General features: G+C 39.3%; 1 protein-coding gene and 1 long non-coding RNA gene across 2 annotated transcripts in view; both read left to right on the top strand.

Annotated features, from left to right (window-relative positions):
* The window catches only part of CRY1 (cryptochrome circadian regulator 1), a 37760-nt gene extending 18998 nt beyond the window's left edge, over nucleotides 1–18762 (top strand). The window contains exons 2-14 of the mRNA XM_027449814.3: nucleotides 1306–1414; nucleotides 4960–5102; nucleotides 6355–6539; nucleotides 7855–7943; nucleotides 8539–8679; nucleotides 8785–9096; nucleotides 11436–11587; nucleotides 11693–11895; nucleotides 12646–12747; nucleotides 14589–14684; nucleotides 15827–15898; nucleotides 15995–16102; nucleotides 18105–18762. Of these exons, the coding sequence (XP_027305615.1) occupies nucleotides 1306–1414; nucleotides 4960–5102; nucleotides 6355–6539; nucleotides 7855–7943; nucleotides 8539–8679; nucleotides 8785–9096; nucleotides 11436–11587; nucleotides 11693–11895; nucleotides 12646–12747; nucleotides 14589–14684; nucleotides 15827–15898; nucleotides 15995–16098 (1708 nt within the window). The 3' untranslated portion in view covers nucleotides 16099–16102; nucleotides 18105–18762. The remainder of the gene's footprint in view (nucleotides 1–1305; nucleotides 1415–4959; nucleotides 5103–6354; nucleotides 6540–7854; nucleotides 7944–8538; nucleotides 8680–8784; nucleotides 9097–11435; nucleotides 11588–11692; nucleotides 11896–12645; nucleotides 12748–14588; nucleotides 14685–15826; nucleotides 15899–15994; nucleotides 16103–18104) is intronic.
* A 3379-nt stretch (nucleotides 18763–22141) lies between these two features.
* Nucleotides 22142–27979, top strand: part of LOC106014553 (uncharacterized) — a 42075-nt gene continuing 36237 nt past the window's right edge. Inside the window, exon 1 of the long non-coding RNA XR_011809518.1 lies at nucleotides 22142–22446. This is a non-coding gene — a long non-coding RNA (uncharacterized lncRNA). The remainder of the gene's footprint in view (nucleotides 22447–27979) is intronic.

Below are 27979 nucleotides of genomic sequence, written 5' to 3'. Positions count from 1 at the left end.
GTATTCTGTGATTTGAAGCTTAAAATAAAACCAAATCTTTCCTGTATTATTCCGAAGTCATCTGGGATGCTCTTGCAGTTTGTCTTTATAGAGAGAGATTTGTGAAGTCGATGTGAACACACCTGTTCCTTGGGAGCAGGATGGAGGTGGGTGAGAGTAATGAGGAGGACTGTAATTCCGGGTTTAAAAACAAAAATAAATGAAGCTGTGCTTTCCAAAGTTGATGTGGAAGTGACTTAGGGCCCAAATTCTCTTTAATGGAAGCAGATGTGACCGTAGGGTAGTTGTATCACTGAAATGACTACTGCATGGTTTCTAACAGGGTATACACAAGTTTCTTTTTAAACACTGCATAGCTTCCTCCATGGTCTCAATACCTTGCTGTTGTTTCAACCCAAAATTTAGCACAGGGAGAGAATTAGGTGTTTTGGTTTCATCCCAGTCCATAGCCGCCCTAATTAGCTCAGGCTTTGGAGAACACCACCACCATCATAAGCAGGAACGCCCAGCAGAGAGTTTGACCAGCTCCTGATGAGATCTCCTTTTTTATTCTCCACTTTTTTTTGGTCTTCCCCAAAACAACCTGCACCCGCCGTTACCTTTAGTTCCTGACCCCACCAGTAATTCTTTGTGCACGTGGACCTGTCTCAACATCCCTTCTGCAACTGCCTGTTCACCTTGAACCCTTGCAGACTTGCAGCATCCCGTTCCCTCCCTGTTCCTCTTCTCTTTGCTGGCTTGTTTGTTAAAAATCCCGGTGAAGTTATAGCCCACGTGTGTGGCACTCCTCATTATACAGAGGGTTATTTTTAGAAATGAAGGCCAGAGGGTCAGTCATGACCATCTAGTCCTCTGGTAATGCTGTTTTTAGAAACAGTTTGGGGTGCTGTGTTGTAAGGGGGCCTTGGATTAAGTTTCGTAGCAGTATGCCAACAGCTGATTGTCTGCTTTTTTGCTGTGGTGTGCTGCTTTTTTGGGGGTGAAAAGACACTTCTTGCTTTGGTTAAGGCTTGAGTATGTTTTTAGCCAATTCCAGAACTGAATAGCGTTGAAGTAAAAACTTAAATTAGTTTGTTTTTTTTTGAATCACATGAATCACATGCCATTGGGTATATTTAAGCTATTGAACTACTGCAAGCCTAGTGTAATTAGGACGTGAACATGCATGCGTGCGTCACCGAAATCTGCACTAAATACTGAAGATCTGATAATCTTTGTTGGGTTGTTCCTCATAGTTCCCTTCTTCTATTGTAAAATTATCTGGTCTGCCTCAGAAAGTCAATGTTTCTTTACACTTCTTTGCAGGTTTCTGCTTCAGTGTCTTGAGGATCTTGATGCCAATCTACGGAAACTGAATTCACGCTTGTTTGTAATTCGTGGACAGCCAGCAGATGTTTTCCCCAGACTTTTTAAGGTAAACGTTAGAAATGCATACAAATTAACATAGAGGGTTTTTTCACCTTGCAGTTGGTTTGTCTCTAAATATAACTGCTAAACGTGTTTCAGCTAGGAATATTTCTTCTATGAGCATCCCTCAATGCAAGTTGCTATCTATGCAAATACTTAACATACTGCTGCAATTTCTTTTTCAGGTTTCTTTTAATTATTTGGACTTTGCACCCCCCTCTAAGTTCATACCACCAACTAAACTGGGTTCCTCTTAGATCTCACAGTTCTTGTTCTTTTTCTCTCCAGAAATATGACTAATTTCTAATGGATTCCTAACTGTAGGTGCTATATGTTACCAAGTTTTCCTTTCCAAGTTTCCTTTAAAATACAGAAACATAGTTCTGTGCACGTGAATACAGCTTCAAAGCCTGACCTGTAAGAGCTGTGCTTTTACTTAGGCCGGTTCTCTGGTGTGGTAACTTATTGGCAATTAAAAGTGGTTTGATTCTTTTTTTTTTTTGGTAGTAATAGGCTTATTTATTTATTTATTTGTTTTAAAAAAGGCAGGGGGCAGGGTTGTCCAATTTTTAAGTATTATTCTTGCCTAGTTTCTATGTGGCCGAGTTTTATTCTGAAGTGTAGTATATACTTGGTAACCTGCAGTTGTTCTTGATGTAGAGAATGGTAAAGCTGAACTTAAAATTGAAAATTCTCAACTTTTATTTGGTCTGATGCCTGTTATTCACAGACTATTTAATAATATCAAAAGGCAATTTATAATTAATTAAAGTTTTAGGCTTTTGCAGGAAAGGGTCTTATTGAACAAATTAAAACTGAGGGATTGCTACTGATACTAATTCATCTTATCTGGCTGATAGTGTACTGAAGATAACAACACTATAATAGGATAGTAAAAATGAACATTTTGCAAATTGATTTTCAAAGTTTTATGGAATGACTGAGTTGAGGTGATGGAAATGAGAAAGATGGGGGGTAAATAAATCTGTTTTTCCAAAGAGACTGTCTATTTGATAAGTTTAATTCTCAAGTCTGTAACACCAAGCTATTAAAATTAAAAAATAAATAAATGGATTTGGTCTTCACTCTTGTCCTTTAATTGTGGAAGTGCTACTTGGTTGATATTCCAGCTGGTCTTTGCTTGGTTTCCACTCAGTGAAGAACTTCCTGCAGGAGCACTGGGACGTTAGTTGCTGCTTGCAGCAGCACCTGGGTATTCAAGGTGGTCAATACCTTCCTAACACGCTGATTGCATTTATTAGGGACAAAGATCTTGATGCTTTGTGTGTAGCTTCTAGGTTTGAGACACTGATGAGAAGTTTTCCTACATTCTTCAGTGGCCACTTTAACAAGTGCTGGTTTTTCTATTCTTAATGGCATCAGAGTGCTGCACTTTCAGAACATTATTTAACTGCTGAGAAGGAAATGAAGATAACTTGTCATACAAATAGTATTCAAAGAATGTTAACGTCTGTTTGTCTTCTGGTTCCTCAAATTGCCAAGAATTGTCTTTGTTGTATGTCAGTTTCCTCATTGTGCAAAGAACACATACAGATGGTTTTTTGCCTGAAAGAGGATAACTTCAGGCAAATAATGGTAGGACATGGTGGAAATTCTGTAAACCCTTGTGTCAGAATTCCCAGCATAGATACTGGTTCCTGGGTGGGGAATGAATATTTCACAGTTGTTTGATAGATATCTCATTTTCACAGGCTGAAGAACAATTTGTTCAAAAGACAGAGCACTGATCTAATTTTATCTTTGCAAAAGACCTCAAGGACTCCTAGGACGTTTCATAGAGATAAATAATTGTTTGCTTTTTTCTTTCCCACCCACTTAGAATCCCTCAGTGGAGCTTTGCACCCTTTATGTCTCTGAATTCAGTGTTGTGTGTTGTCAGCAGTGCTAGCTAATAGTGCTGCTGATAGCAGCAGCAGCTTGTCATCTTGTGGAGAAGTGCACAGAGACAATATTTTTACCAGTGAATTCTGCAGGTCTTTGCAAAATTATTTTAGATTCATTTTGTTGAAGTAACTTGAGAAAGGTGTTGCCATCTGACTGCAAGGATTCAAATTCCATTAGTAGTGGACATCCATGTCGTACCCATTGGTTAACTTGAACCCATCAAATTTTGGTTGGTTCTTGCTTTATTCTCTTCAATTTATCCCAGCCTGTTCTGTATCTTTGGTACTTTGGGACTGGCTTGATGAAGAAAACAGAATCGGGTCAATCTCTAATTCGTTAAATGCATCGGTGTTGCTAAAAGCATCCATCACACAGAGCAGAGTGACTTGTGTCCTTGGTGTAAGTGCCTGGCTCATGGTAATGTGATCTGGGTGTGATCACATCACACCTGTGTCAAAGTTCCTTGGCTCCTTGTGTGATGTGGCTCTGCTCCTTGGACACAATTTTCATGGCTTCCCTTTCAGTGTGCCAGAAGAAAGAAAGAAAATCGGGGAAAAATGCTGCAAATGGTCGGATAATGGTTTTACACAACAAAAGTTGTTGTGTAAAAAGTTTGTTGGCAGACTTTGGGGTGGAAGGAGCCAAGCACTCCATAGGATGTGTGGATAGACCACCAGGACTCTACCTGGGCCTCATCTAGGTGAGAGCTAGAGGGTCCAGAAGTGAAGCAGCACCCTGGGTGAGCAGCGTTGAGTACCCTTGTCTCTGGTGTAAATCCAGTTGTCTGAAATAGTCTGGCTGGTAGGTTTAAATCACCTGATTATGAGATCTGGGATTAGAAAAGTGTTCCTCTGAGTTTGATTGGCAGGGTGGCTTTCTAGGATCACTTGTGCATTACCACCTTACCAGTATCCTGCTGTTGCACAAAGCGTAGTCCCTAGTGGAGCCTTTCTTCAGTTCTTTTCCCCCATCTGTTACTGCTGGGTTGGTAGCAGCACCTGTGGGTAAAATTAAATGGGCTGTGACATCAAGGATGTTAGACTTGATGGCATCCTCTTCTTAAGAGACAAATTTTTTGACCTTTAATTGGAAGACTTTCTGGTTGGGGATTTGGAACAGGAAGGGAAAAGGTGTGGTGGTGTCTGGTTTTGGAGAGGGAGGAAATAGTTGCTTCTCCGCTGCACTCCCCTTTTTCTGGGAAGAATCCGGTTACCTCTGAATTAGTTTCTCTCCAAAAACTTCAGCTCTGCTGTTAAAGCTGACAGGCACATGTGAAAAGCTTTTCTGCAGGGCAAAGTACTGTTGTGGGAGAATGTCCAGGAGGCAGCCTGTGTCATACTTGCCTTCCATTATGTCTCTTAAGCTACATGGATCCTGAATTGAGAGCTAAGCTTTAAAAACTTTCACAGACATGTAATGGGATGGATAAATAAAGGCTTCTTTGTGCATGATTCCTCTTTAGATGCCAAAGTGTTGGGCTTTATTTTTGGGAGTCTGTACCTAAGTCTGTTTTGCACCTTTGTGTACTTCTGACAGCTATCCCCAGAGGGTAGCTGCGTTGCATCCTGCCCTTCTCGTTCTCCTTGCCCTCCCCCTCCATCAAGCAGCTGACTTGCTGAAGGACCACTTATTTATTTTGTGTTTCAGGAATGGAACATTGCAAAACTTTCAATTGAATATGACTCTGAACCATTTGGGAAGGAGAGAGATGCAGCAATTAAGAAGCTGGCTAGTGAAGCTGGAGTGGAGGTCATTGTTCGAATTTCCCATACGTTATATGACCTAGACAAGTAAGTTACCATTATCTCTGGTCTTATAAAGAAAAAAGGTATGACTTTTTTTATGCAGGATTCGCTTAGAGAGTATGTGTTACTTTCTGTGCAGAGTGCTTTAGAGTTAGCAAGACTACAAATTATTTTCATGTTTTTTATCCATTTGTCTGTCCGTGCAAATTTTATTACGTACTGAGTAGAATTTTGGAACTCCAAAATCGATGCAGAAAACTGAATTATAGCTTTGACTTCTGTGTTCTTTTGAAAATAATGGTTAATTATCTGACTTCATATTGAGGTGGTTCAAACACCTTTAACTTCTTACAACTGCTGTCTGCTTTTGTTAGTTTTGTTAGTTTAGAACTTTTTGCAAATTAGCAAAAAGTTCTTAACTTTTGAAGAGCTGCTTCCTCTCAGTTCTGTATCCAATAACTAATTGGGGATTGTTTGATATCCCTGTGTTGCATTACCTAATGTGTTGTTTATAGTTTGCCAGAGATCTATTTAAATGGATTAGTATTAGCTCCCTATTATAGAAACATAATCTGCAAACTGTTCGAAAGTATGACTGGGCTTCTCTTGACATTGAGTAATTTATTGTGGTAGATGCCAGTTTTCTTCTGTTAGAAGCCACATGTATGAGAGGCAGCTAAACACACGAGAGGACAGGGAATTCTTCCACTGTTTAAGATGAAAAATTCTCTCTCCCCCAATGCCCTCTTCCCCCACACCTGAAGCTTTCTTGTTTCCAAGATTGCAGATGTATTTAAAGATTGACAAAGCAGAATATGGAAACAGCTCTCTTTTCAATACCAGAATAGAAAAACACATTTTTATGCAAATAGCATAATCTTATAAAGATGCACCCAACCCACCTATGTAGCTGTGGTCTTTCATCTGCTTGGTTGATCTGTATCTTTCTTTGCCTCAAGCTGTCTGTGTTCATTACAGGGGGACTTTCCTCAACCCAGGAGCTAAAAATAATTGATTTGGTTATTAAGAGTTTATTTATGTCTCCCTGGTGGAGGGAAAAAGGGCGGTGTAAAGTTAAGGTTGAAACCATCTGAATTACCATGAGTATCTGTTTTTCTTTATAGCATGCTAGAGGCAGATATAAATTTATTGTGCAAATTGTATAAAACATATACACCTATACACATGTGGAAAAGAAATTTTTATAAATTATATATTTTTACAATGCATTGTAATATGCCATTGTCTGACATACCTCTTTTATTTTTTCTTTCCGTTTTGTTTTTTTTAACTCCAGAATCATAGAATTAAATGGAGGACAACCACCTCTTACTTACAAGCGATTCCAGACTCTAATTAGTAGAATGGAACCGCTGGAGATGCCAGTAGAGACCATAACCCCTGAAGTAATGGAAAAATGTACTACTCCGGTTTCTGATGACCATGACGAGAAATACGGTGTCCCATCACTTGAAGAGCTAGGTATGTTCTGAGACTGCTTAGGCATTGTGCAACAAGAAAGATGTAATCTACCACTGGAAGCATAATACTTAAAAAGAAAAAAAAAAAAACCACAGGGGAGAGAGTCTGTTTATGGTTAATTGTTAAACTGATGCCAATTGTGACATACAAATAGAACAAGAAAAGGATAAAGAGCTCTGTACATCTTAAGTGCTGTTTTTTTTTTAATGGTAGGTCAGATAATTTAAACTACCATATGTACTGCTTAGCTTCCTGTAGTGCAGCATAGCTATTCTTATGATACCAAATCATCATCAACATACTAATATAAAGTGAAGTGTTAAAGATTATGAAATGTATTTGGTATCCTCATGCTTCACATCACTGATTTGACCCTTTACAGTTACAGCTCTTGTCTTGTAATGCCAAAAAAGATCACAATAAAGCAAGTAATTATTCTAGAAGATTCTAAAAAATCTCTTGTTTCTGTAAATGTTGAGAAATATTATCAAGCTATAACGTTTTAATTTCCTACCAGCTCCCCACTTGAAAAGCAAACAGATGTGGTATGACTACTAAGTCTTGAACAAAAGAGTCTGGACAGATTTTGGCTGTGCTCTTGCAGCTCTGTCTAGTCTGTTTGAATTCCCTTATAACAGACTTCGCTTTTAAAGCCTTTTTAAGAAAGGAAGGTCTCACTAAACTGTACATGGACATGTTATCTCATGTTCTTGGTGAACAGCATTTTGAAGGTGAAAAGAGCGGAGCGAAGTCTTACCTTCTCTTCTTTCTTCTGCAGCAGAAGTTATTTATCATCAAATTGACCATAATCCCAATTTGTTATTTATGTCAAGGTCAATGAAATGAGTGTATTTGTTCTGAAGATCGCATGCCTGCTTTTAATGCAATGCAAAAAGTTTTCAAGCATTCTGTAAATTATAATAACAATTCTTACTTCTTAGTAGTATTAAAAAAAAATAAATGAAACTTGTGGTTTAGCCCAGATACTGCAGAGCTGGAAATGTGAACATAATTTGGAAAATGAAAGAAAGTGTTCTTTCTTTGTGCCAAAACAAAAGTGCAATTAATAAAGGTAATTCAGTATTAAGCTTGATAATGGAATATAAAAACTGCTGTTTTCTGCAAGTTAGAGGTGTTGAATGGGCTTTGATAAGACTTGATTGTGTACTGTTACAAAACTTGTACTTTGCCACATGTCCAACTTAAGGCTATGCTCAGGGTATAATAAAATGTCACTGACTGTCAATATGCTAGAATTTTATTGCCCTACAGTAGAGGCAAACAAGGAATTTCTTTGTTTTAATTTGTTTTTCAGGTTTTGACACAGATGGTCTGCCTTCTGCAGTATGGCCTGGGGGAGAAACAGAAGCTCTCACACGACTGGAAAGACATTTAGAACGAAAGGTATGTTTCAAATCATTGCAAATATGACATACCTGGAAAACATAGTTGCCCTTTACAATGAAATGTAAAAGGAATTGGGCAAGAAGTTTAAAAAACAAACAAAAGCAAACCTGTACTCAAGGCCTTTATATAATAATGTAAATCAAGTTGCTGTTTCATAGTTTTAAAAGATGAGAGGTTTTCTCTTAATTTAAATTTCAGAGAAAGTCTGTCGTTTTGTACTTCAAAAAACTTAACTATTTTTTCTTTGGAAGTTATTTTACCTGAAACATAGATCTTATAACTTTTGAAAAGGGATTCTTCTGAAATCTAATGTACTGTTAGTTGTCTTGGTTTCCTTTATATTTAAAGAAGGGATAGGTAGTTCTGGGAAAAATGTCTTCTGCATTGGGGTGAATTATCTTCTAGAGGCTCAACTCATTCAGGAGGAACCCCTTGAATGTTTGATTGCTTTATCTTGGATCTAAGATAGTGTGATCACCTGTCTAGTGTCTGGAATCAGTTATAGATAGTGCACAATTTCTCTCTTTATGGTTATTTTTTGCTACCTACTCTGTAGACTGATATTGCTGTGTTTTGGATTTTTTTTTCTAAGGCTTGGGTAGCAAACTTTGAAAGGCCACGAATGAACGCAAATTCCCTTCTGGCAAGCCCTACTGGGCTTAGTCCCTACCTCCGCTTTGGCTGTTTGTCTTGTCGTCTCTTTTATTTCAAGCTAACGGACCTGTACAAAAAGGTATGATTTCTACATGGATAACTACACGTTCATAGATTTATTGATTTTTTTTTTTTTTTTTTCCTTCTCCTAATAAAATGTTTTCCTTTTAATGCTGATCTGCAGGTAAAAAAGAACAGCTCCCCTCCCCTCTCCCTCTATGGCCAGCTGTTATGGCGTGAATTTTTCTACACAGCGGCGACTAACAATCCACGGTTTGATAAAATGGAGGGGAATCCTATCTGTGTTCAAATTCCATGGGATAAAAATCCCGAGGCTTTGGCCAAGTGGGCAGAAGGCAGGACAGGTTTCCCTTGGATTGATGCAATTATGACGCAGCTTCGTCAAGAAGGCTGGATTCACCATTTAGCGCGGCATGCTGTGGCATGCTTTTTGACTCGAGGTGACCTCTGGATTAGTTGGGAAGAAGGAATGAAGGTATTGTTTCTCTTCCTTGAATTTTAACATTGAAGCCTCAGATCCACTACACAGTAATGATATCCACAAAATGACAAAGCTGAACATGAAGCCTTAAACTGTGGACAAAATTAATCAGTTCTGATCAAAACAGTGGCAGAAAAGATTTTGTCGCAGTACACCCTTATATTAGTCTTTTGTGCAGTCAGAATAGGTCTGCAATTCTTTCAAATTTGAGATTTCTTCATAAGTCTTGACAAGTAAGTATGATTTACTCCTGTAACTGGAACTTCTTTCCAGTTGTATTGCATGCACAGTTTCTGTTCACATCTTGTTTGCTTCCCTGCTAAGAAAGAACACATGAATTCAAAGGAAAAAAACCTAATAGTTAAGTGTTTTTTCAGACACTTCTGGCCATTCACCTAATGTTAGCAGTATAAGTATAGGCAAGTGATTTAGCTGTAGTTTCAGTGCAATTAATTCCATGGAAGTGTCCAGGAGATGTTGAAGTTCAAAGTGCAAATGTCAGCCTTCTGAAGAAAAGAATGGAGTAATTTCATCTTAGCATTTGAATCAGTTTTACTTTTTTTTTTTAGAAGGATGGCATTTGTTTTACTAAATGATAATCAATACAAAATAGTTCTTTTTCTGAAGTTTAAAAAATAATTTACTTGCTATCAGGGTTTTAACTTCACATTTAGGTATGTATATAATCTTAGGAAATTTCACCTTGCTCAACAGATCAGCTGCAAATAAACATGTTCCGTTTAAAATAAATAAATAAGTCTCGGTTACACAACAACTAAGCTGTCTTAGGAATTTTCCTCCTGCAGTTCATAGATACAGACATTGAAGATAAACATGCATAGGTAATTCAGCCAAATGAAGAAACTGTATTACAGATGAGTGCCAACTTTTTCCTATTCTTGAAATAACACAGATGTATAGGGGACCAGACTTGTGCAGTGGAAGGATATTTAGTTCGTATGTCCCTAGCTAGCAAAAGTTAATCTGGCTTTCCAAGGAAACGTTTTTTCTGAAGTCTTATGACATGGCAGCATCTAGTGGAATAGTTGTGTGCTAGCATTTAGCATTCTTATGTTATAGGTTGTTTACTTAAAAAAAAAAAAAAAAAAAAAAAAAGTTGTTTTGAATAATAGGGTTTTTCTTACTAGTAGTTGCAGATATACAGGCAATGTTACTTTTGTAATATTCATGGTATACTGTAGTATGAATGCTGTCATGAACATATCTAGAGAGAGAAATCCTTGTTCAACAGTATTGCCTTATTGAGACTATTTTGGAAAAAATACTAGCTCAGTTTGGGTGGCAATACTAACATCTTAAGTTTCAGAGTCTTAGGGTAAAGAAAGTGGCATTTTTTTTTTATTTTTTTTTTGAACTTTTGAAGACAATGCAAGCTTGAAAGGAAAATCAGAACTTGGAAAATAGGTAGTAAGTATCTGTTTTGAAAACTACTCAGTGTGCTGTTTTTATTTAAAAAAAAAAGTATGCAAGTTCTCCTTCAAAGAATAAGGCTTCTTTCTTAGCCTGTATTGTTAGTGGTATGACTATTGAGCAAAGAAGCTTCTTGTTATGCACACTAGGCTTGTCTCTGTTAACAAGTAATAAAGCAAGCAATAAACAGTCAGTGCTAGGAACTTGAATGTTTTGCAAGTGTTGAGTTCCAGATTTAAATCAGCTTCCTCATTTGTTACTTTTAATATAAACATCTCCAAGAATTTAAATGTGTATCCTCAAAACCATGACTTACTAGATTAACTGGTGGCCTTCAAGATCACAGCTTTTGAATGTTTTTACTATCCTGAAACTCTTGATTTTTTACTCTTAGGTCTCCTTGCCTAGTGAAAGCTGCCTATACAAGTTGAGGTGTTTAGACTAACAGTTAGAAGTGTGCCTTGTGTGTTTGTGTTTCCTGCTTCGTGGAAGTTAGCAAAGCTTGAGGAAGTTGTAATGTGCAGTGGCAGCTCTTCCAGAAGCAACAAATACACTTACAAGTAATCAGACTCCTGCCATCCTTTGAGGTTTTATTTTTTAAGGATGTGTTTAAGCAAAAAGGTGCAACTTTTTGGTCTTACCTTTCTGAGATGTCTACAAGGTTTTTTTACAGGTTAAAAGCCAAAATGGGCTATCACTTCTGTTCTTGACTTTGACGCCTAGGTAAGTGTTTGTACTTGTGTTCTCAGCAGTCTGTGAATGTGCCAGTTTAGAAAGAACGTTGCCATGTGGAAGAGCTGGATTTACTCTGCTGAAATCCAAGACTCTGAACAGCTCCTGAAAATGCAGGTGTTTCAGAGATGTGCTGTGTTCACACTAACTTGTTGCTCTGATTTCTCAAGGTCTTTGAAGAGCTCTTACTTGACGCAGACTGGAGTGTGAATGCTGGGAGCTGGATGTGGTTATCCTGTAGCTCCTTCTTTCAGCAGTTTTTCCACTGCTACTGTCCAGTGGGTTTTGGCAGAAGAACGGACCCGAATGGAGATTATATCAGGTAATTCACAGTCCAGAGGTTACAGTAATTTGTAGACGTTGCTTAAACTGTCAAATAGCTTAAATAGCTTGATATTTAAAATGTTGTTCTCTTTTTTTTTTAAAGACGTTACTTGCCTGTACTTAGAGGTTTCCCTGCAAAATACATCTATGATCCTTGGAATGCCCCAGAGAGCATCCAGAAGGCTGCAAAATGTATTATAGGAGTTAATTATCCCAAACCAATGGTAAATCATGCTGAAGCAAGCCGTCTGAATATTGAGAGGATGAAACAAATTTACCAGCAGCTTTCCCGATACAGAGGACTGGGTATGGCTATTGGCTTTATTTATTTGAAAACTTCTCTCTCCTTCTAGCAATTAATAGCTTCATCCCATAGTCATGGTTAGTTAGGTGTGAGGTCTGTGTTGTGACCAGGGTTGTATATCCAAGTACATGAAAATATTAGATGTAACCAAGAAGGGTAAAAAGGGCTTGATTGGACTGTCTGTTTCCAAATCTTTTCCAGAAAACTTTTTATTTAGATTTATGGAAGCTTTTGGGTAAACTGGGTTGAGTGAGTGTTCTGATACTTCTAAGCTAAGTTTTCATAACAGTGATTAGAAAACGCATATGGTTCATAACTTCAGTCATAGCATATATGTGCACGTGCTGTTGCTCAGATGCTGATGCAAGCTGTGATAGCATTCTTCCTAGTTAGCAAAAACCATCCCCTTTGCTCTGAGAAGCAAACCACGTGCATTCACATCGTTCAGAAATGTATAAGCAGTCTGTGTTCTGTTAATAATGGATATTGAATCAGGATGCAATGCAATCTAGTGCAGTATGTTGAATACTTTAATGCATATCGGAAAAATTATACAGAATATTATATGGAAAATGCCCACTAAGTAATTATGAACTAGAATTACTTGGCAAGATCCCAGCAATAGGGGAGATGGAGAGATGCTCTGTTATAGAGGTAAACTGCTCAGGGTGAGGGTGGAGAATTGGCCCTCATGAGGAATAAAGCATGCTATTTTTAATTTTTTTGTCTTTAAATTTTGTTTCATTACTTAGGTCTTCTTGCAACAGTGCCTTCTAATCCAAATGGAAATGGAAGTGGTGGACTAATGGGCTTTTCACCAGGAGAAAGCGTTTCTGGTTGTGGTAGTACAGGAGGTCAGTCAAATTCTTTTTTCATACATGGAAGTACTGGAACTGAACTGCCCAAACATCTTCTGTAAGGCCTTTGGCGTTATGTATAATAAAGAGATGTTCTCACAAGACAGTTCTCAGTGCAAATCACTTACACGTTTTCAGATTTCTTCGCTGTTTGGCAGTATTTATATAAAGACATCTTCAGATCTTTTTTAATATCAAACATAGAAGAAAAATTTGTACTGTTTTTATTCCCCCAAAATTATTTATTAATGTGTGTCAAAGGGTTTGATTTCAAACGCATTAGAATGTGATCTTTTAGAAATCTAAGCATCCTGATATTTGCAACAAGTAGTGATTTTTGAATTTTCAAATCAGAACTGTTAATCTGTAAATTTTCTTCCATCAGCATTAGATTGCTTACTGGAATCTACCATAGCACCAACAACAGTATGATTGACAGTGTCTGTAAGAACTTAATACAGAATTTATCAAATGGTTTTGATGAAAGTGTTTATGCTATTAATATTCCTAATGTAGCACACCAAGATTAACAGGTTACTAAGAAAAAAAAAATACAACATTGGGACTTCATGTTGTGTAATCCAGCAGTGGGAAGGGGGAGACAATTGGAAAAAGGTAAAACCTTTTGTTTGAGGTAAAGACAGTTTGATAGGACAGAAGAAGGAAGGGAAAATAATAATAAATGTGTGTGTATATACATATATATACAAACTAATGATACACGATGCAATTGCTTGCCACCCTCCCAGCCAGCCCCCCAAGTTTTATTTTTCTGTGTGACACCCTATGACATGGGCTATCCCTTGGCTGCTTGGGGTCAGCCGTCCTGTCTGTGGTCCCCTCCCAGCTTCTTGTGCAGCCTCAGCCTCCTCGCTGGCAGGGCAGCACAAGAAGCTGACAGGTACTTGACACACTGATAGCACTGCTCAGCAACAAGTCAAACATCGGTGCTATTAACATTATTTTTCTCCTAAATCCAAAACACAACATCACCCCGGGTCACTATGAGGAAAATTAACTCAATCTCAGCCAAAATAAGGACACTTTTCCTAATATCTAGTCTAACATGTAATAAAATTTCTTTACCGTGAGGGTGTTCAGATGCTGGGAGAGGCATCCTGGCAAAGTGGTTGATGCCCCCGTGCTTGTCAGTGTTCAAGAGGCATTTGGGCAATGCCTTTAAATTAATGTGCTTTAACTTCTGGTTAGCCCTCAAGTGGTCAGGCAGGTCCCTTCCAAGTCAACTATTCCAGTCAATTCTATGATGTTTTTAACTCTGTATAAATCCCTGATGCATCATCATCTTGAATACTATGTATACCTTAGACTCCTCCTTGTTAAAGGCTAGGACAGAATTGAAAATTTACTGTTTTTTATCTTCTCCTGAGGCTTTGGTCAAAGTTAAAAGCAAATTGCAGCAGAAGGTGGACTTTACCATTAGAGAAAGGAAGTCTAGACTTCTTAAACCTGGGTGCTTGGGCTTTTCTTTCTTTTAAGTTGAGGGATTCAGAAAGTAAGAAGGGCTTAGTTAAACAACTAGCGTGTACACTCTTTCAAGTGTGTGTATATATGCATGGTCTACTTTTACTTTTCGTATCAAACTTACACATTTTGTAGGAGGTTACTGTGCATTTATCCAAATTCGCAAGTTTGAATTTGAGAAGTTGAAACCATTTGAACTTTGGACCCGTTCTGAGGTAGTTTAACAAATAAACAGAAAAGACCAAACAAAACAAACCCAAAGCCATGCTCAGTCTACCTCTTGAAGGGGGATATAGTTGGAGGGGTGTCTTTTAAACTCCCAAATTTAATTGTTTGTTTTTTTCTTGCCTCACTAGGAGCTCAACTGGGAACTGGCGACGGTCAGACAGTTGGTGTTCAGACATGTGCCCTGGGAGACTCTCATGCAGGAACAAGTGGGATTCAGCAGCAAGGTATTACGGGAGTGCTTGTCTGTAGAGGATCTCCAGGTTCTCACAACTATGGAAAAAAAGACAAAACATAAATATAAAATGCATGAATTTTTGGTGGCAGCTGCTGTCTATAACTTGGAACTGGCCTTGTTTCTGTTCTTGAAGCATAAAAATTATGTCTTAGAATAAACTTGCTTGTCTTCTCACTTTTATCTTTCAAATACTCATCTAGAATAATATTTCTGTTTTGAAGGGGGGATCACAAGCGTGACTAAACAAAATTATTGAATATTATTCTAGGCTACTTCAAATGCACAATACTGGAAGACAAACTTTCACTTCATGCATTTGATTGCAAAATTTGCATGTTATCTTTTTCCCTGATTTCATTACCACTCTTTCCATGTGTAATCAACTTTCACAATCTTGTGTGGATACTCATTTAATTTGTTTCCATAATTGTTAGTCTCTTTGCACAGTGATTGAAGATGTGGTTTGTAGTAGGTCAGAGTTGCAAGCAAATTTAGCGTAACTGTCTCTTCCTTGCAGTCTTAACAGACGCTGTATGTTTACTGGTCACGAAAGACTAATCTGTTTTGTTTAAATACCCAGAACACCACAACAGAATAAGAAATGTTGCAACTGCTTTTGCTAATTTGCACTACTTAATGTGGGATGCATAATGCATTATGTCAGGGTTGCCAGTGGATAGCTTACACGAGCCAGAAAAAAATTAAAATCTTTTTGTTACTTATGTTTTTTCTACAGCATAATTTTGCTAAGGATTTGCTATTGTTTCTATAAAAGAATAGTTAGATGATGAGAAGATGTGAAAGTACAAATAATAAAAATTCATAGCAACGTAGAATATATTAATGTTTAAACACATTAACTTCTGTTTCCTACAAATACAGTGCATAACTATGCATGCACATACTGTATTTTTCACTGTGCATATTTATTTAATGTTTATTTAATTGCCGTAGATCCTGTTATGAGGATTTTTTTTTTGAGATAAGAGCTCTTTCATTCAGGATGGCTTTTCAGGATTTTTCTTGATGAAGGAAAATAAATCAATTGGCTTCTTTTTTCTTGTTGTAAGGAACTGCACTGATTTGCAGTTCTGGATTTTATTTGTTATAATATCTACTGTATCTGAACAGGTTACTGTCAAGCAAGTAGTATCTTACACTATGCCCATGGAGACAATCAACAATCACACTTATTGCAAGCAGGTAATTTAAAAACAAGACAAAAAAAACCCTGAATATATAAAAGTACAATAGTCTTGATATAAATCCTTGATATAAATACTGGTTTTAAATTATCAGGAAGAACATCCCTTGGTACTGGCATTAGTGCAGGGAAACGCCCAAATCCAGAAGAAGAAACTCAGAGCGTTGGGCCAAAAGTCCAGCGACAGAGCACAAATTGAACTGGTAAGAACTGAGAAGCCTTAAATTTATCCTGTTAATGAATAAATTACTGTACAGATTTACCATGTGTACTATGCTGCAGTGCAAAGATCTTAAATTTTTGCTCCAGATCTTTCAGTTGCAGGTGCTGTACAGACCAAAAACAAACAAAAATCCTTGCTCTGGAAAGCTTATGAGGTATGAGAGCAGAAATAGTTATAAAAATAGAAGTAGGCCAGTGGTTATTGGACACCTTATTTGAGGTATTAAGGAAAGTTAAGGAAAGGGACATGGTTGAACTGTGGTTTCCTACACATTAGCAGAGCTGCTTATGTAGCTTCAGTTACTCTCTGTTCCTGCATCTTGCCTTAAATTGTGTCAGCAACAGTTTGTGTGAGCATACAGTGACCTGAATCAGGAGACTAACACAGCCTAAAAGGATAGTCTCAGAGCTTGGATGAGTTTTAGACATACAAATGGACTAAGGGGAACATGTTTTCGAGAGACACAATAAGAGTGCAAAATGTTGCTGTACTTATTGGATGTGAAGATCTAGGGAGAAGAATGATATGAAGACTCGAGCATTTGTCATTGGTCTGTAACCTGAGCAGGATGCTCAGATGGATAAAGTTTGTCATGAAAGCTGTGATAAAAAAGTATTTGAATCCGGAGAAGGATGTCTTCCTGGATATACACAAACAGGTGTGAAAATTTGTAGAAAGAAGCAGAAATTGTGCAAGGAGTTTGATTAGTGTGTAGTCATCAACAGAGGAGTTAACTAGATTTTGTGTTTTGGATAAAGATACTTCGGAACAGTACAGAGAAAGAAAAACAGACCAAAAATGTTATACCCCTTCTCCTAGTGAGCATGAGTTGAAAGTAACGAGGAAGATTACCTGCAAAACATGTTAGAGTAATGACTTCAGAGGAAATCAAAGAATGGAGGTCTGTCTGAAAGAAGAGGGGACAAGATTCAACAGTAAGAGTGTGGCTGTCTAGATTAAAGGCGGTTGACATGCCATTCCATCCTTATCTTTCATAAAAGAGGTTTAAGAGTTGGTCATTATGGAGTTCGAAGAATACAGAAGAAAAATAATATGTGAGGCACTGGTGAAATTGGAAGGCAGGGATTCCATGCAGCAAGTATAGAAAATGCATTCAGCATCTCTAGAGATAAAAAGGGAAATTCAATCTACTTCATTTGGTTTTGACAGCAAGATCTAATTTTGCTTGTTATGTGGTGTCAGCGCTTTGACAAAGTCATTGCAGTGCATTATGAACAATTGTATTGCGCTGATTCAGTTCAGTGAAGACTCACAGCATTGTTTCCATAATGCCTGTTGCTTGTTTCTAGAAGAAGTGAGCTGAAACCCCAGAAACTGATGGATCTTTTCTCGCAAACATGGAGTGCTGTAAACCGTGCTTCTCTGTTCTCAAATTGTATTTTGGTACTTCAGTGTGCCTGAGTGGAATGCAATTACAAGAGTCCATGTTTCAGTAGATGTCTGATCCTTAGTATGTGTAGATTCATTCAGCATCCATGTTTTGTATTCCAGAATTCCTTAGGTGCTCGTGTCTGTGTAGAAGAGTGAACTGCAGAGTGAACGTCTGGTTCCTGTCTAAGCTCTTTTTCAATTGAGAGACAGGTTGGAGGGGTTCCTAGTTTGGCAGAGAAGACTGACTTTTGTTAGGGGTGTTCAAAGCGTGCTGCGAGAGCATGACAGTCAAATGTAAAGATCAGCCAAGAACATATTCAAAAACACTGCTGGCAAAAGGGTGTGCACATTCTGAATAGTGTTAAGCTACAGAGGCTGTGGGTTGTTTCTTTTTTTTGTTTGTTTGTTTTTTTGTTTTCCCCTTTTGGTCTCTAAAGAGTAAGAAATGAGAACTCAGAGTATTTGAGCCAGTATGAATGGGACAAGGCTTACTGCACAGAGAAGGGGGGAAGAGTTCTTTTCCTTGAATTATTTCTGCCTTTTTTCAAAGCCTGCATGACAAAGTGCTTAAGATATTTTTTTTCTTGCAGCATTACTGGAAGAGAAGATACTACTCAACACCCCGGATGAAGTTTCTGCTACTCTGTATTGGAACTAAAGAGTTGTGAGAGTACTTGTACTAAAATAACATACTTTTTCATAAGTTATTTTAAATTGTTCTCAGTTGTTGTAAACAAGTTCAATTTTTGGAATGCATTGTTTCTAACTGGCATTTCTATGGTTTTTAACTTTTTAATGACTTTCACAAAGGACAAATTGAGTTTTGTATATAAAGTTATTTGGTGAAGTATTTGCTAACTTAATGTAAATACAAACATTCATGATTAGTGATAGACCCATCAATATATTTTTGATAATCTTTCATGTATATGGTTGTAGGAAGAGCTGTAGTGATGTTCTGTAAAATGGATGGACATAGAAAGCTTTGAAGTTTTTAAACTGCTATTATTTTTAGATCCCAGAATTTGATGTCTGTATGATCAACTTCAAATTTTCATAATGTAAGTGCTTAGGACTGTGTTTAATCAAATACAGTAGAATTGTAACCTTCATTAATTGCATCTGTATATAAGTCATATGCCAATTTTTGTCAAATTGTAAAATTTTCATGTATATGTCCAGTCCTTGTATTTCTCAATTGCCTTGTTCAGTAATGACATACATTGTTATTAAAAAATTACATATGGATACATGTCTTCGTGTGTGCTGTTGTTTGAGAACATATTTCCAAGCAAAATGGGAAAAAGGAGGGAAATCTAATTTTTTAGACTTAATCTGGAAGCCACAAACAATGAACTATTAACTTTCACTTTCATGCCACTGAAGCAAAACACTATTCAAATTATATGGGCCTTTGTTGAAATTGTGTGTATCTATTCTGAACATCAGAAGATGTTTTTCACCATTAAGTTATTAGGTGTTTCTTCACAGTCCAGTTTTGTGTTTTTGTGCTATGAATGGAATTTGCTTGATAGCCTGGCAGTCCTTCCTGTACTGCAGCTAATCTGCTGTTCTTTGGGGATGTTGATGTGTAAAACTGCATCAGGTTTATTAGCTACTCAGTCAATACTCTGTATCTGTCTGAAATGTTTAGAGAAGCTGTATCTAAATGTTTTCTTAGGCTATTAAGATCTCCAAAGAAGCAATCTGAGTTACTACATTTTAACATATAAGGCAGTCAGTTACCTATTTGAGTGGATGCTGAAATTATTTTTATGTGGGAGGAGTTAATAATCTGTTCTTAGTATCACAAGATCGATTTCCAGTCATGGGGTACTTCTGTGTGTTGGTTTGGAGATAATTCAGATCAGACTCGTGGGCTGACAACATATTCAGCACTGTGTTTGGTGCAGAATTAGCTGCCGTGATTCTGGATACTCCTGATTTTAGATGATAATTAGATTTCTAATTACGAAATTAGATTGCTATTTGCACAATAAGTTAATGTAAATATCCTTGCATACTGATTTGGAAATAATAACAAAATCAAAAGTAGTACTAAAAAATACAGGCATGCTCTTTGTCTTGAGGCAGAGAATCTTTGACTAATCTTCAAGGAAAAATCTTAACACTGAGAATGGAGAAACAGATGCTAAGTATTTTCCACAGCTCAGTCCAAGTAGAGTGGAGAGGTTTCTTAGTGACACAAGTAACCAGTAAAATAAACAATTCTTCTGTTTGCTTAAGTAGTCTGGAGGGGAGAGAAGAAAAAAAGACTACAGTAGTCCTAAAAGTATGTGTCAGGAAATGACTTATTCTGTCAGACAAGATTCTGTTGGATTTTATTTTTTTTCTGTTAGCTTCTACTGGAAAGAAATCATGCCATTTAAATGAAATATTCCACCTAGCACTTCTGAATGTATGGCCTAAGAATATCCCACAAAGAAACTTAATCAAGGTAAGAAAGTACACTTCAATATCACCTTTCCCCTGAACAGTCTGGAAGTTGAATATGTAAAAAGATTTCCCAAGGAGTTAATTTATGTGGTAAGTTAATTTTCCCCCTCCTCAAATGCTATAAAAAGGATTCTTCTTGATACAGGCAAGTCCAAAGACCTGCGGTGAAGAGGTTTGTCACGTTCTTCTCCTGCCCCTGCTACCCCTTTGTGATTTTTTGGGGGAAGTTGCCTGTGTGTTATTAACCCATACTGGATTAATAACAAAAACAGGACCATGATACTGTTTTTTAATTAAAATTTACAGTACAGAAATGGAACTTCGAATGTTCCTTGAAGTTCTGACCTAGTGGGACGTAGTCACCCCAACCCTGAATTGGTAGGGGATAGGAGAGAGTTTCAGACCAAGGCTTCTTGGAAACTAAACCCCAGGAAAGGATGACTGTAGCTGATATATGATAAAAGATAAACATCAGTGTAAGCATCTTCAGGCCTTCAGGAACCGAGTGTTTTCAGAGGGCCATGGTTGGCTATCTCATAGTGCCGGTGCTAGCTGCTGGCAGAGGCTTGTAAAAGGAGGGGAATGGAAACAGTTAAATCCAGAGCAAACTGTGGATGGCCCTAAAAGGGGGAACTTTGGCTAGTTTAGGTTGAGGAGAAAAACCTGTCAAAAATCAGAAATGCTGGGCTTACTGATACAGTCCGACTGTTTTTTTGTTGAAAATTGGCATTTACACGAGCCTTTCTGTAACTTAGCTCCTGCCATGCAGACGGGATTTCTCATAAAAACAGTAAGACTTTTACCATCTCCCCACCTTGTCAGAAAAGGGCAGTTTGCGATGAAGTCAGGTACCCTCATGGCATCACGGTTTGAAGCCAGACTTCCATCACGGCCGGGTTTGCCGCAGCCACTGCGAGCTCGTCGAAGGCTGTAGCGTGGGATATGTGTAGCTGGGACTATGGAAAGTGATGCAGAACAAAACAAAAACCCTTCAAGTTCTTGATGTGTGTTCTATGCAAAACTCTTGTCATCACCTACTTATTACGTTCTCTGAACTGTGTTAATTTAAGATGATAGTTTTTAACTTTATGGCAAATTAAAACGTTGCGTGCCGTGTATGCGCTTGAAGTTGTTTTTGTTTGCTGAAACTTTAAATTCGGAACAAAGTAATTTTTCTGAGTATGAGATGAAAGGAAAAATCCATCATTTACTGTGTTAAAAGCTAAAGAAGTATAAAAGGCTGCTGGAAATCACGGGTTCTCTCTTTGCAGAGGGCCACGAAGGGTGGCTGCCTCCGGCGAGCTCATGGCATCATACAGCTGTCCCAAACTCGCCTCCTTTCCGCCTGCTTTCACTCTGCTGAGCTGTAGATGGTGCTCTGGGAGCTGCATTGGCACGAAGCCCTGCAGCTTACAAGGCCTTTCCACGGCAGAGGAAGGATTTTGTGAGCAAGGATGGCAATGGGCTTTGGCGCATAGTGGTGCGCTTGGACCCCTGGCACGAAGCTCTCAGCATCGCTCAGGGGGAGCCAGAAGTCAGAAACCAAATCTCTTCTTTTGAAGTTGCTTTTTGGGAAAGCTGCCATGGTTGCTGTACTAAACCAACATATATTCTCTTCTTAAATACATTTAACCTAGAGATTACTTTAAAAACCTGCTTTTGTAAATGTAGTCAAGCTTTTAGCTACCTCGAATGCTTCCCAGGTTGTCTCTGTTCCTTGGGACCGAAACGTGGAGCTGGGCCCCCTGAAATTTGGGTCCCTGCCTCTGCCATAATGTGGTCCTGTTACACAGCCTCAGGTAAGTGCCCATTCCTGGGGGCTTTGTGCACAAACTCCTGCTAGCATAGCCGTGTTGTTCTGTTTTGATTGGGGTTAGGTTAGGTTGAAAGAAGCCAGAGAGAAAGGACCTTCTTTTTCTTGTGCAATTTCCTTTTTTTTCCCTTAAAAGACCAAGCAGACAAGATTCTCACCCTTTATATATTGCCTTAGCTTTCAGCTTGATTATTTACTGCAATTTGTTTCCCAGAAAGTAAAAAAAAAAAAAAAATCAAACACGGTGAAAAAAAAATCTGGTTAGAGGGGAAACTTCTAGCAGACAGATAATTTTAATTCTGCCACCATTGCCAGACATAAGAGATAATGTTCAAGTGATCTAAGCTCCTGAAGTGCAATTGTCTGCACTTCAAATGCAAATTTAATTCAACATTAAATTTAAAAATGCAAGGAGTTCATTTCAATAATTTTTACAAAATCTCAGGCAGAACAGAAAGATGGGAGATGCGGAAAAGAAGATGGTACAGGTACAAAAAAGAAGCCTTTCTCCTCAGACTGACATTGCTTTTTTTGCAACAGGTCACAGGGCAAATGTCACAATCCAAAACTTACAAAAGAGCTGCAAAATGCATAGACTCAGCCAATGTGCAGAATCACAGCCGAGGACCTTGGGTTAGTGGCAGCTTGGGCACCAAATGCAGGTAAGTTATGCTTTTCTCTGATTTTCTTATCTCTGGTAATTACATCTAGCACCAGACGATAATCCTGTTAACTGCGGTTATTCTGACTGGGAGTAGCCAGCAAGCGAGCCCATAAATATTTAATATGAGAGCAATTTATAGTCTCTCAGCAATTACAGAGAAGGAGGATTTTCTTGAGGTCTGGTTTGCTTTCTAAAGCTCCAGACCATGTGGCCGTTGCAAGGTCTTTAATTACCTGTGTTTTGTGTGTTTCTCAAGTGCCTTTCACCCCGTCTGAACTAGCAGTATTTCTACCTAAGGAAAGCCATCTCTGCCCGATGGTAGAAGCAAACAGAGGAGAGGCTTGCCCCAGCAAACTCGATTCATGTTGTATTCAGACCTTGGGGTGACTGCTGTGCACATGGGGTCAGGGGGCTTCAAGGGAACCTGGTGGATGCAGGGAAGAAAAACGTTAAATTTAGGAAAAGTTTTACAGAAACCTTGGAGGAGGAAGAAGGGATGATGTAAGGAAAACAGCCAGCTGAAGAAAAGAAGCAAAGACTCAGATAAGGGAAGTGCATTAGCAAATAAGGGTAAATGAGTAAATTAGTGTCCCTTGTGTGTTGACTAACCTGATAATTGCTCCCTGTGTAATATAGGCCTTTTTTGAGGGGGCTGGAAAGGCAAGAAATGATCCTTTACAAGTAATTTGGGTATTACGCAGAGCTATGATTTCTGAAGCACTTACAGTGCTTGCTGCTTTGGTTTTCTTCTTGGCGCCTGGGGATTTTGTTGGTTGTGGTCCCAGCCTTGCAGTCAGCCCCTCAGGATGGGAGTGAGGTCACCCAACCCTTCCTTCTGTGGGGCTGCTGCCACGCCGGCTGCTTTGCTGTCCCCGCTCTGCTCTCGGTCAGCTCAGCAAAGCCTGGCTGAATGCTGAAGAACATGGACCACCTATTACAAAGTATTTCCACCTGTGTGTTTTCTGGTTATTACCGCAGTCAAGCCTCAATTTTGTTGGTGTCATTAAACGCTGCTACTCGTTAGGGTACTTAATGAGGAGAGGACCCCTCCTGCGCCATGGCTCTTGTTGCTGGACTTCTTCCTGAGCATCCGAAGCTCACAAGAGATTTTTTTTTTTTTTTTTCTGTGTTGCATGCATGGTGAGGCTGAACGAGCTGGGAGGAGGCAGTGGTTGGTTTAGGTGCTCACTGAGGCTGTGGAGCTAGGTGGCACCAAGGGTTTTAGCAAAGTCAGACTTTTACATCATCCATTGCAGCTCCAGGTGAAAACTTCAGTCTGAGGAGCCATGTTACAGACCTCAAGTGCAGGGTGACACAGTTTGTAGCAGGGCAGGAGGCCTGGCAGACCCAGCCTTGGTCCACACCACAGCCAGGTGAGCTCAGGACCGTTGCCTAACTCACTGAGCTCCTGGGGCAGCTGCCATTAGCAAGGCTCTTTGTGGGCTCCTACAAGCTTCAGAGCCTGCAAACAGTCACACTTTGGAAAGCCCTGCTTTATCCTCCGTTTTAAGTGCTGGAGTGTTGAGGAGCCACATAAAAAAATCCACTCACAAGTGGTAAAGGAAAAATTGCCTTGATGCATGTTTGTAGGTAGTACCTGAAAGATTTACTACAGTCTTATGCTCCGTGCCGTAAAACGCTACTTGGAGTAATGATGTCTGTAGATGGAAGAAAGAATTATTGAAATGTTATCTTTACGCCTTGGGTAGCATTTGCGCCATGAGGCATTTTGTCTTGTGCTTGTAGTCCTAATCAAATGTGCATTTGTGAATCCAGATAAAGAGTAATGCAATTTTGGAACCACACCAGTACTTCTCAATGAACCCTTATTTAATTCAAATTTTACCACCACCCGCAGAAAATTCTGGGTTGATTTTTAGGATGTGTGTGCATGTTCCTTTGAATCAGTAAGCAATTAGAGTATGCTGTAGGAGAGCTCACTCTCCTCTTTCTGCTCTCATTAACATACATGAAAATTTGTGACAAAAATGTAGCCATGGGAGAGATGCTTCATGTGCCAAGACTTTCAAACCCAATTGCAGGATCTAAATCCAGTTTTAGACAATCTCTAAATAATTAATGACAGCAAAATGTAGTCAGACTCTCAGGTTTGACCAAATTCCTCCTCATCTGAATCTGACTTCAGTGTGGATTTGCATGGGCACTGACATAAGAGCTGACTTTGGTTAGCTTCCCGTGGAAATCAGGCCTTCGTTACGAATGAAGGCTTTCCTCAGCTGAACCTGAGCCTGCCATCTTTACACACAAGGAGCAACACCTTACTTCTTCATTGTCTGCTGAAAGCAAGCATTTAGTATGCCATCCACAAAGCACTTAGGCATATAGGGTGATTGAGATATTCTGAAGTGCCTAAAGTAACTGCATTTCAAAGAGAAGCATACGATCATACAGGTACCATGGATCCGTAACTCTGTGCCCAAATGCAAACGAGTGCTTCCTTTATCTGGGCATCAGTTTTTAGACACACTGAGAGTGTATAATGTCACCAAAATGAGCTAGGAACAAAATGCAATGGTTTGTGTGTCATTAGTTTCAGAGCTCACCTGATAGGTGGTGTCCCAGCTTTAAGTTCTCCTCCCAGGATCTGAGCAGAGACTTGGCTCTTGCCTCCAGCCATCCCCCCAAATGCTCCAAGTTTAGACACAGCTCTCTGAATGTAGAGTCAAGTCTCAATTTATAGGCATTTTGCATTGTTTGGTGGGTCCTGTTACTAATTAGCATGATTTATGGTTCACTATCGCTCCTGCGAGAGCTGGCATTGTCGCATGGAGCACATTTACAATGGAGAGATTCCTGTGGCTTCACTGAGGTGGTGATGGATTCCATTCCCAATGTATCTTAGCTATTTTTATCGGATTATCTGGGGTGGGTTGCTGTCTCTACAGCTATCATTTTAACATGGCAACAATTACGATCCTTAGGTTTCTTTCAGCCCCAACAAGGAAAATGAGATCCCCCCAGCCCAAAGAAATCTTCCTTGTATGCAAAGGCACTCATTTCCAAAACAGTCTCTTCTCACAAGGCAAGTATATATGAATGAGTCCTTTTTTCTCTGATTATAAGTGCAATTGTGGTGTCCCCACTGGATACAGAAGGCTGGGCAGGGGTGGAATCTCTTCCTGTTGGGATTCCTTCCATGGCATGTGTTGCGACGCGAACGCTCTGGCAGAGTTTCTCTCTGATGACCCTCTTTAATTTCTATCTGGAGCTCTTGTGCCCATCTATGCACAGCAGAGGAGTCTTTGCTTCTTCTAATTAAGAAGAGGATTTTGAAATATCTCCTGAATTCTTGACCTTCAGAATTCCCTCCGCCAACATCCCTCTGATCTGGGGAGAGCTCTCCAGAGGGTTGCCACTGTTCATGTGAAAATAGGTAGGGTGTAATTTGCAAATATTTATAAAGTTCTGCTCTGGGTAATTGAAACTGCTGTTAATTGCTCGTGATTTCAATCCAGACAGCTGGTTTGTTTTTCTGCACCACTCCCACAGGAGAAGCTGCATTACTCAATGCCTCAAACCCCCAAAGGCTTGCTGTTCTGCATAGCATATTGTCTATCTACTGCATTTTCAGCAATACTTGACTGAGTAGTAAAGGCAACTGTGGCTTGTTCCAGGCACTGAGACAGAGAATAGGCAGTATGTAAAGCTTTTGACTTTGGAAATTTGGGAATGATTGCACTGGGAGCAGACTGAGCACATACAAGAGGGAGCAGAGCTGTCTGATGGGGCTCTGGGTAACACAGTGGGCCTAGTTAGGAGGGCAGTCATTGCAAAATCTCCTAAATAGTAATCTGAGGTTAGTTAGAATTCAGCTTTGACTCAGATTAACTCCCCAAAGGTCGAGGTAAATACACGTCACTGCTGCAGAGCGTATCGCACCAGAAAACTATGTATGGGTGGGTAGATCCCATCGGATGACTAACAAGCAGGAGAAAGGACACGACAGGAAAGCTGGTTAATATTCTTTCTGAGAGAAAAGTAGGAGAGTGTTAAGAGCAACCAGGAAAATTCAAGTAGCTGCTACAGAGGAGGACAGATCGTTCAGGGCCCAATAAATCAATAACGTGACTAACAGTCGTGTAATTGCAAGAATGTTACGAACTCGATGTAAACACAGCAAAGAACAAAAAGACAAAAGGAAAGGAACCTACTGCACACACCTATTATATATGTGCACGTGTGTGTATGTGTATAGCCTTGTGTATAAGACAAGGGATTGAACATTAATGAGAGCACTAGCGCTCTTGAAGGGAAAAGATTGATGAGATGGATATTGTTGTGGAGCTGAGTGTCTCGTTAAAGACAGTGAATGAAAAATGGTTTCTGCAAACTGGGAAAAAAATAATAGAAGGGACTGAAGTGAAATCCAGGCAGCAGAAGATTGAAAGCACCTCTGCAGGTGTAGTATAAGATACTACTCCAGTTGTATCCTTGGGATCATCTCGTGCCCCACAGAGGTCTGTGCAGCTGCCTCCAGCTTACAGTGCGTGGGTCAGCTCTGGGACGTGGCCTGCAAGGGTGGCCTCACCCATAGGGCTGAGGCCCGGGCCCAGGAGAGGCATTAAATAGGCAGGGCCCAGTAAATACAGACCCGCTGACTGGCTTGCTTCACCCCCAGACCCTCACTGTGCATCTGAAGGTCTCACAGGGTTTATCTGGAAGCAGACCTGAAGGCCTGTGCAGTGAGCCCTGCCTGCTTGGCCTGGCTCAGCCCTGCGAGTCGGCCTGTGCTGTGTGGTAGTGCTTTGTGCTGCAGGCAGGGAGGGCCGGGAGCACCTGTGCCCCCAGTTTGGGAGCAAAGGACATGTACAGCTCCCATCCAAAGCCCCAGGGAGGCAGGAGAAGATAAGATGCCCAGTGATTTGGGCTTCTGGCTACACTATTCAGTCCTCGTGGCTGCACAAACTCAGTGCTTTGGGGTGTCTTAAGCGCATACCAGGCATGACGTGTGATTTAAACTACCTTTTTTTATTTCTTTGAGGTACTTTTTGAAGAAACTCAGTAGGTTAAACTGAGGGAAAAAAATAACCTACCCCAAAGAGAGCTTGTATCTAAAGGAAGCTGGAAAAAAAAAACAACAGAGGGATCAAAAGTAACATTGGCAGGTTTTAATTGTGACGCACAGAAAAACAATAAAATGAAGAAAAAAACGGAATGAAAGGGGGCCTATTTAGATCATTCTTGTTAATATCCACCCCACATCTGCTTATATTTCGTATATTATACAGGTTGAAATGTCTTTGTTTCATTCTTTTAAAATGGGTGAAATGTCTTCATTTAATTCTTTTAAAATGGCTTTGTGTGCATGAATTGTAACGTCCATTTTTTATTTTTTAAGAAAAGACTTTTGTGGCCAGCAGTTGTATTAATTTGGGAAAGATGGTGGGAGTAGGAAGAGGCAAATGCTCACATCTGCTCTGCATGAAAGCCATTGTATTGTCCATCCCTCATTTATTGCCATCCAACGCTGTCTTTAATGGCAAATGCTAATGACTGCACAGCTAAAGGAG

This window comes from Anas platyrhynchos, chromosome 1 (assembly GCF_047663525.1).
Source record: "Anas platyrhynchos isolate ZD024472 breed Pekin duck chromosome 1, IASCAAS_PekinDuck_T2T, whole genome shotgun sequence".
Lineage (NCBI taxonomy): Eukaryota > Metazoa > Chordata > Aves > Anseriformes > Anatidae > Anas > Anas platyrhynchos.
The sequence above is the reverse complement of the archived record's forward strand: the minus strand, read 5'-3'. Positions and strand labels throughout refer to the sequence as shown.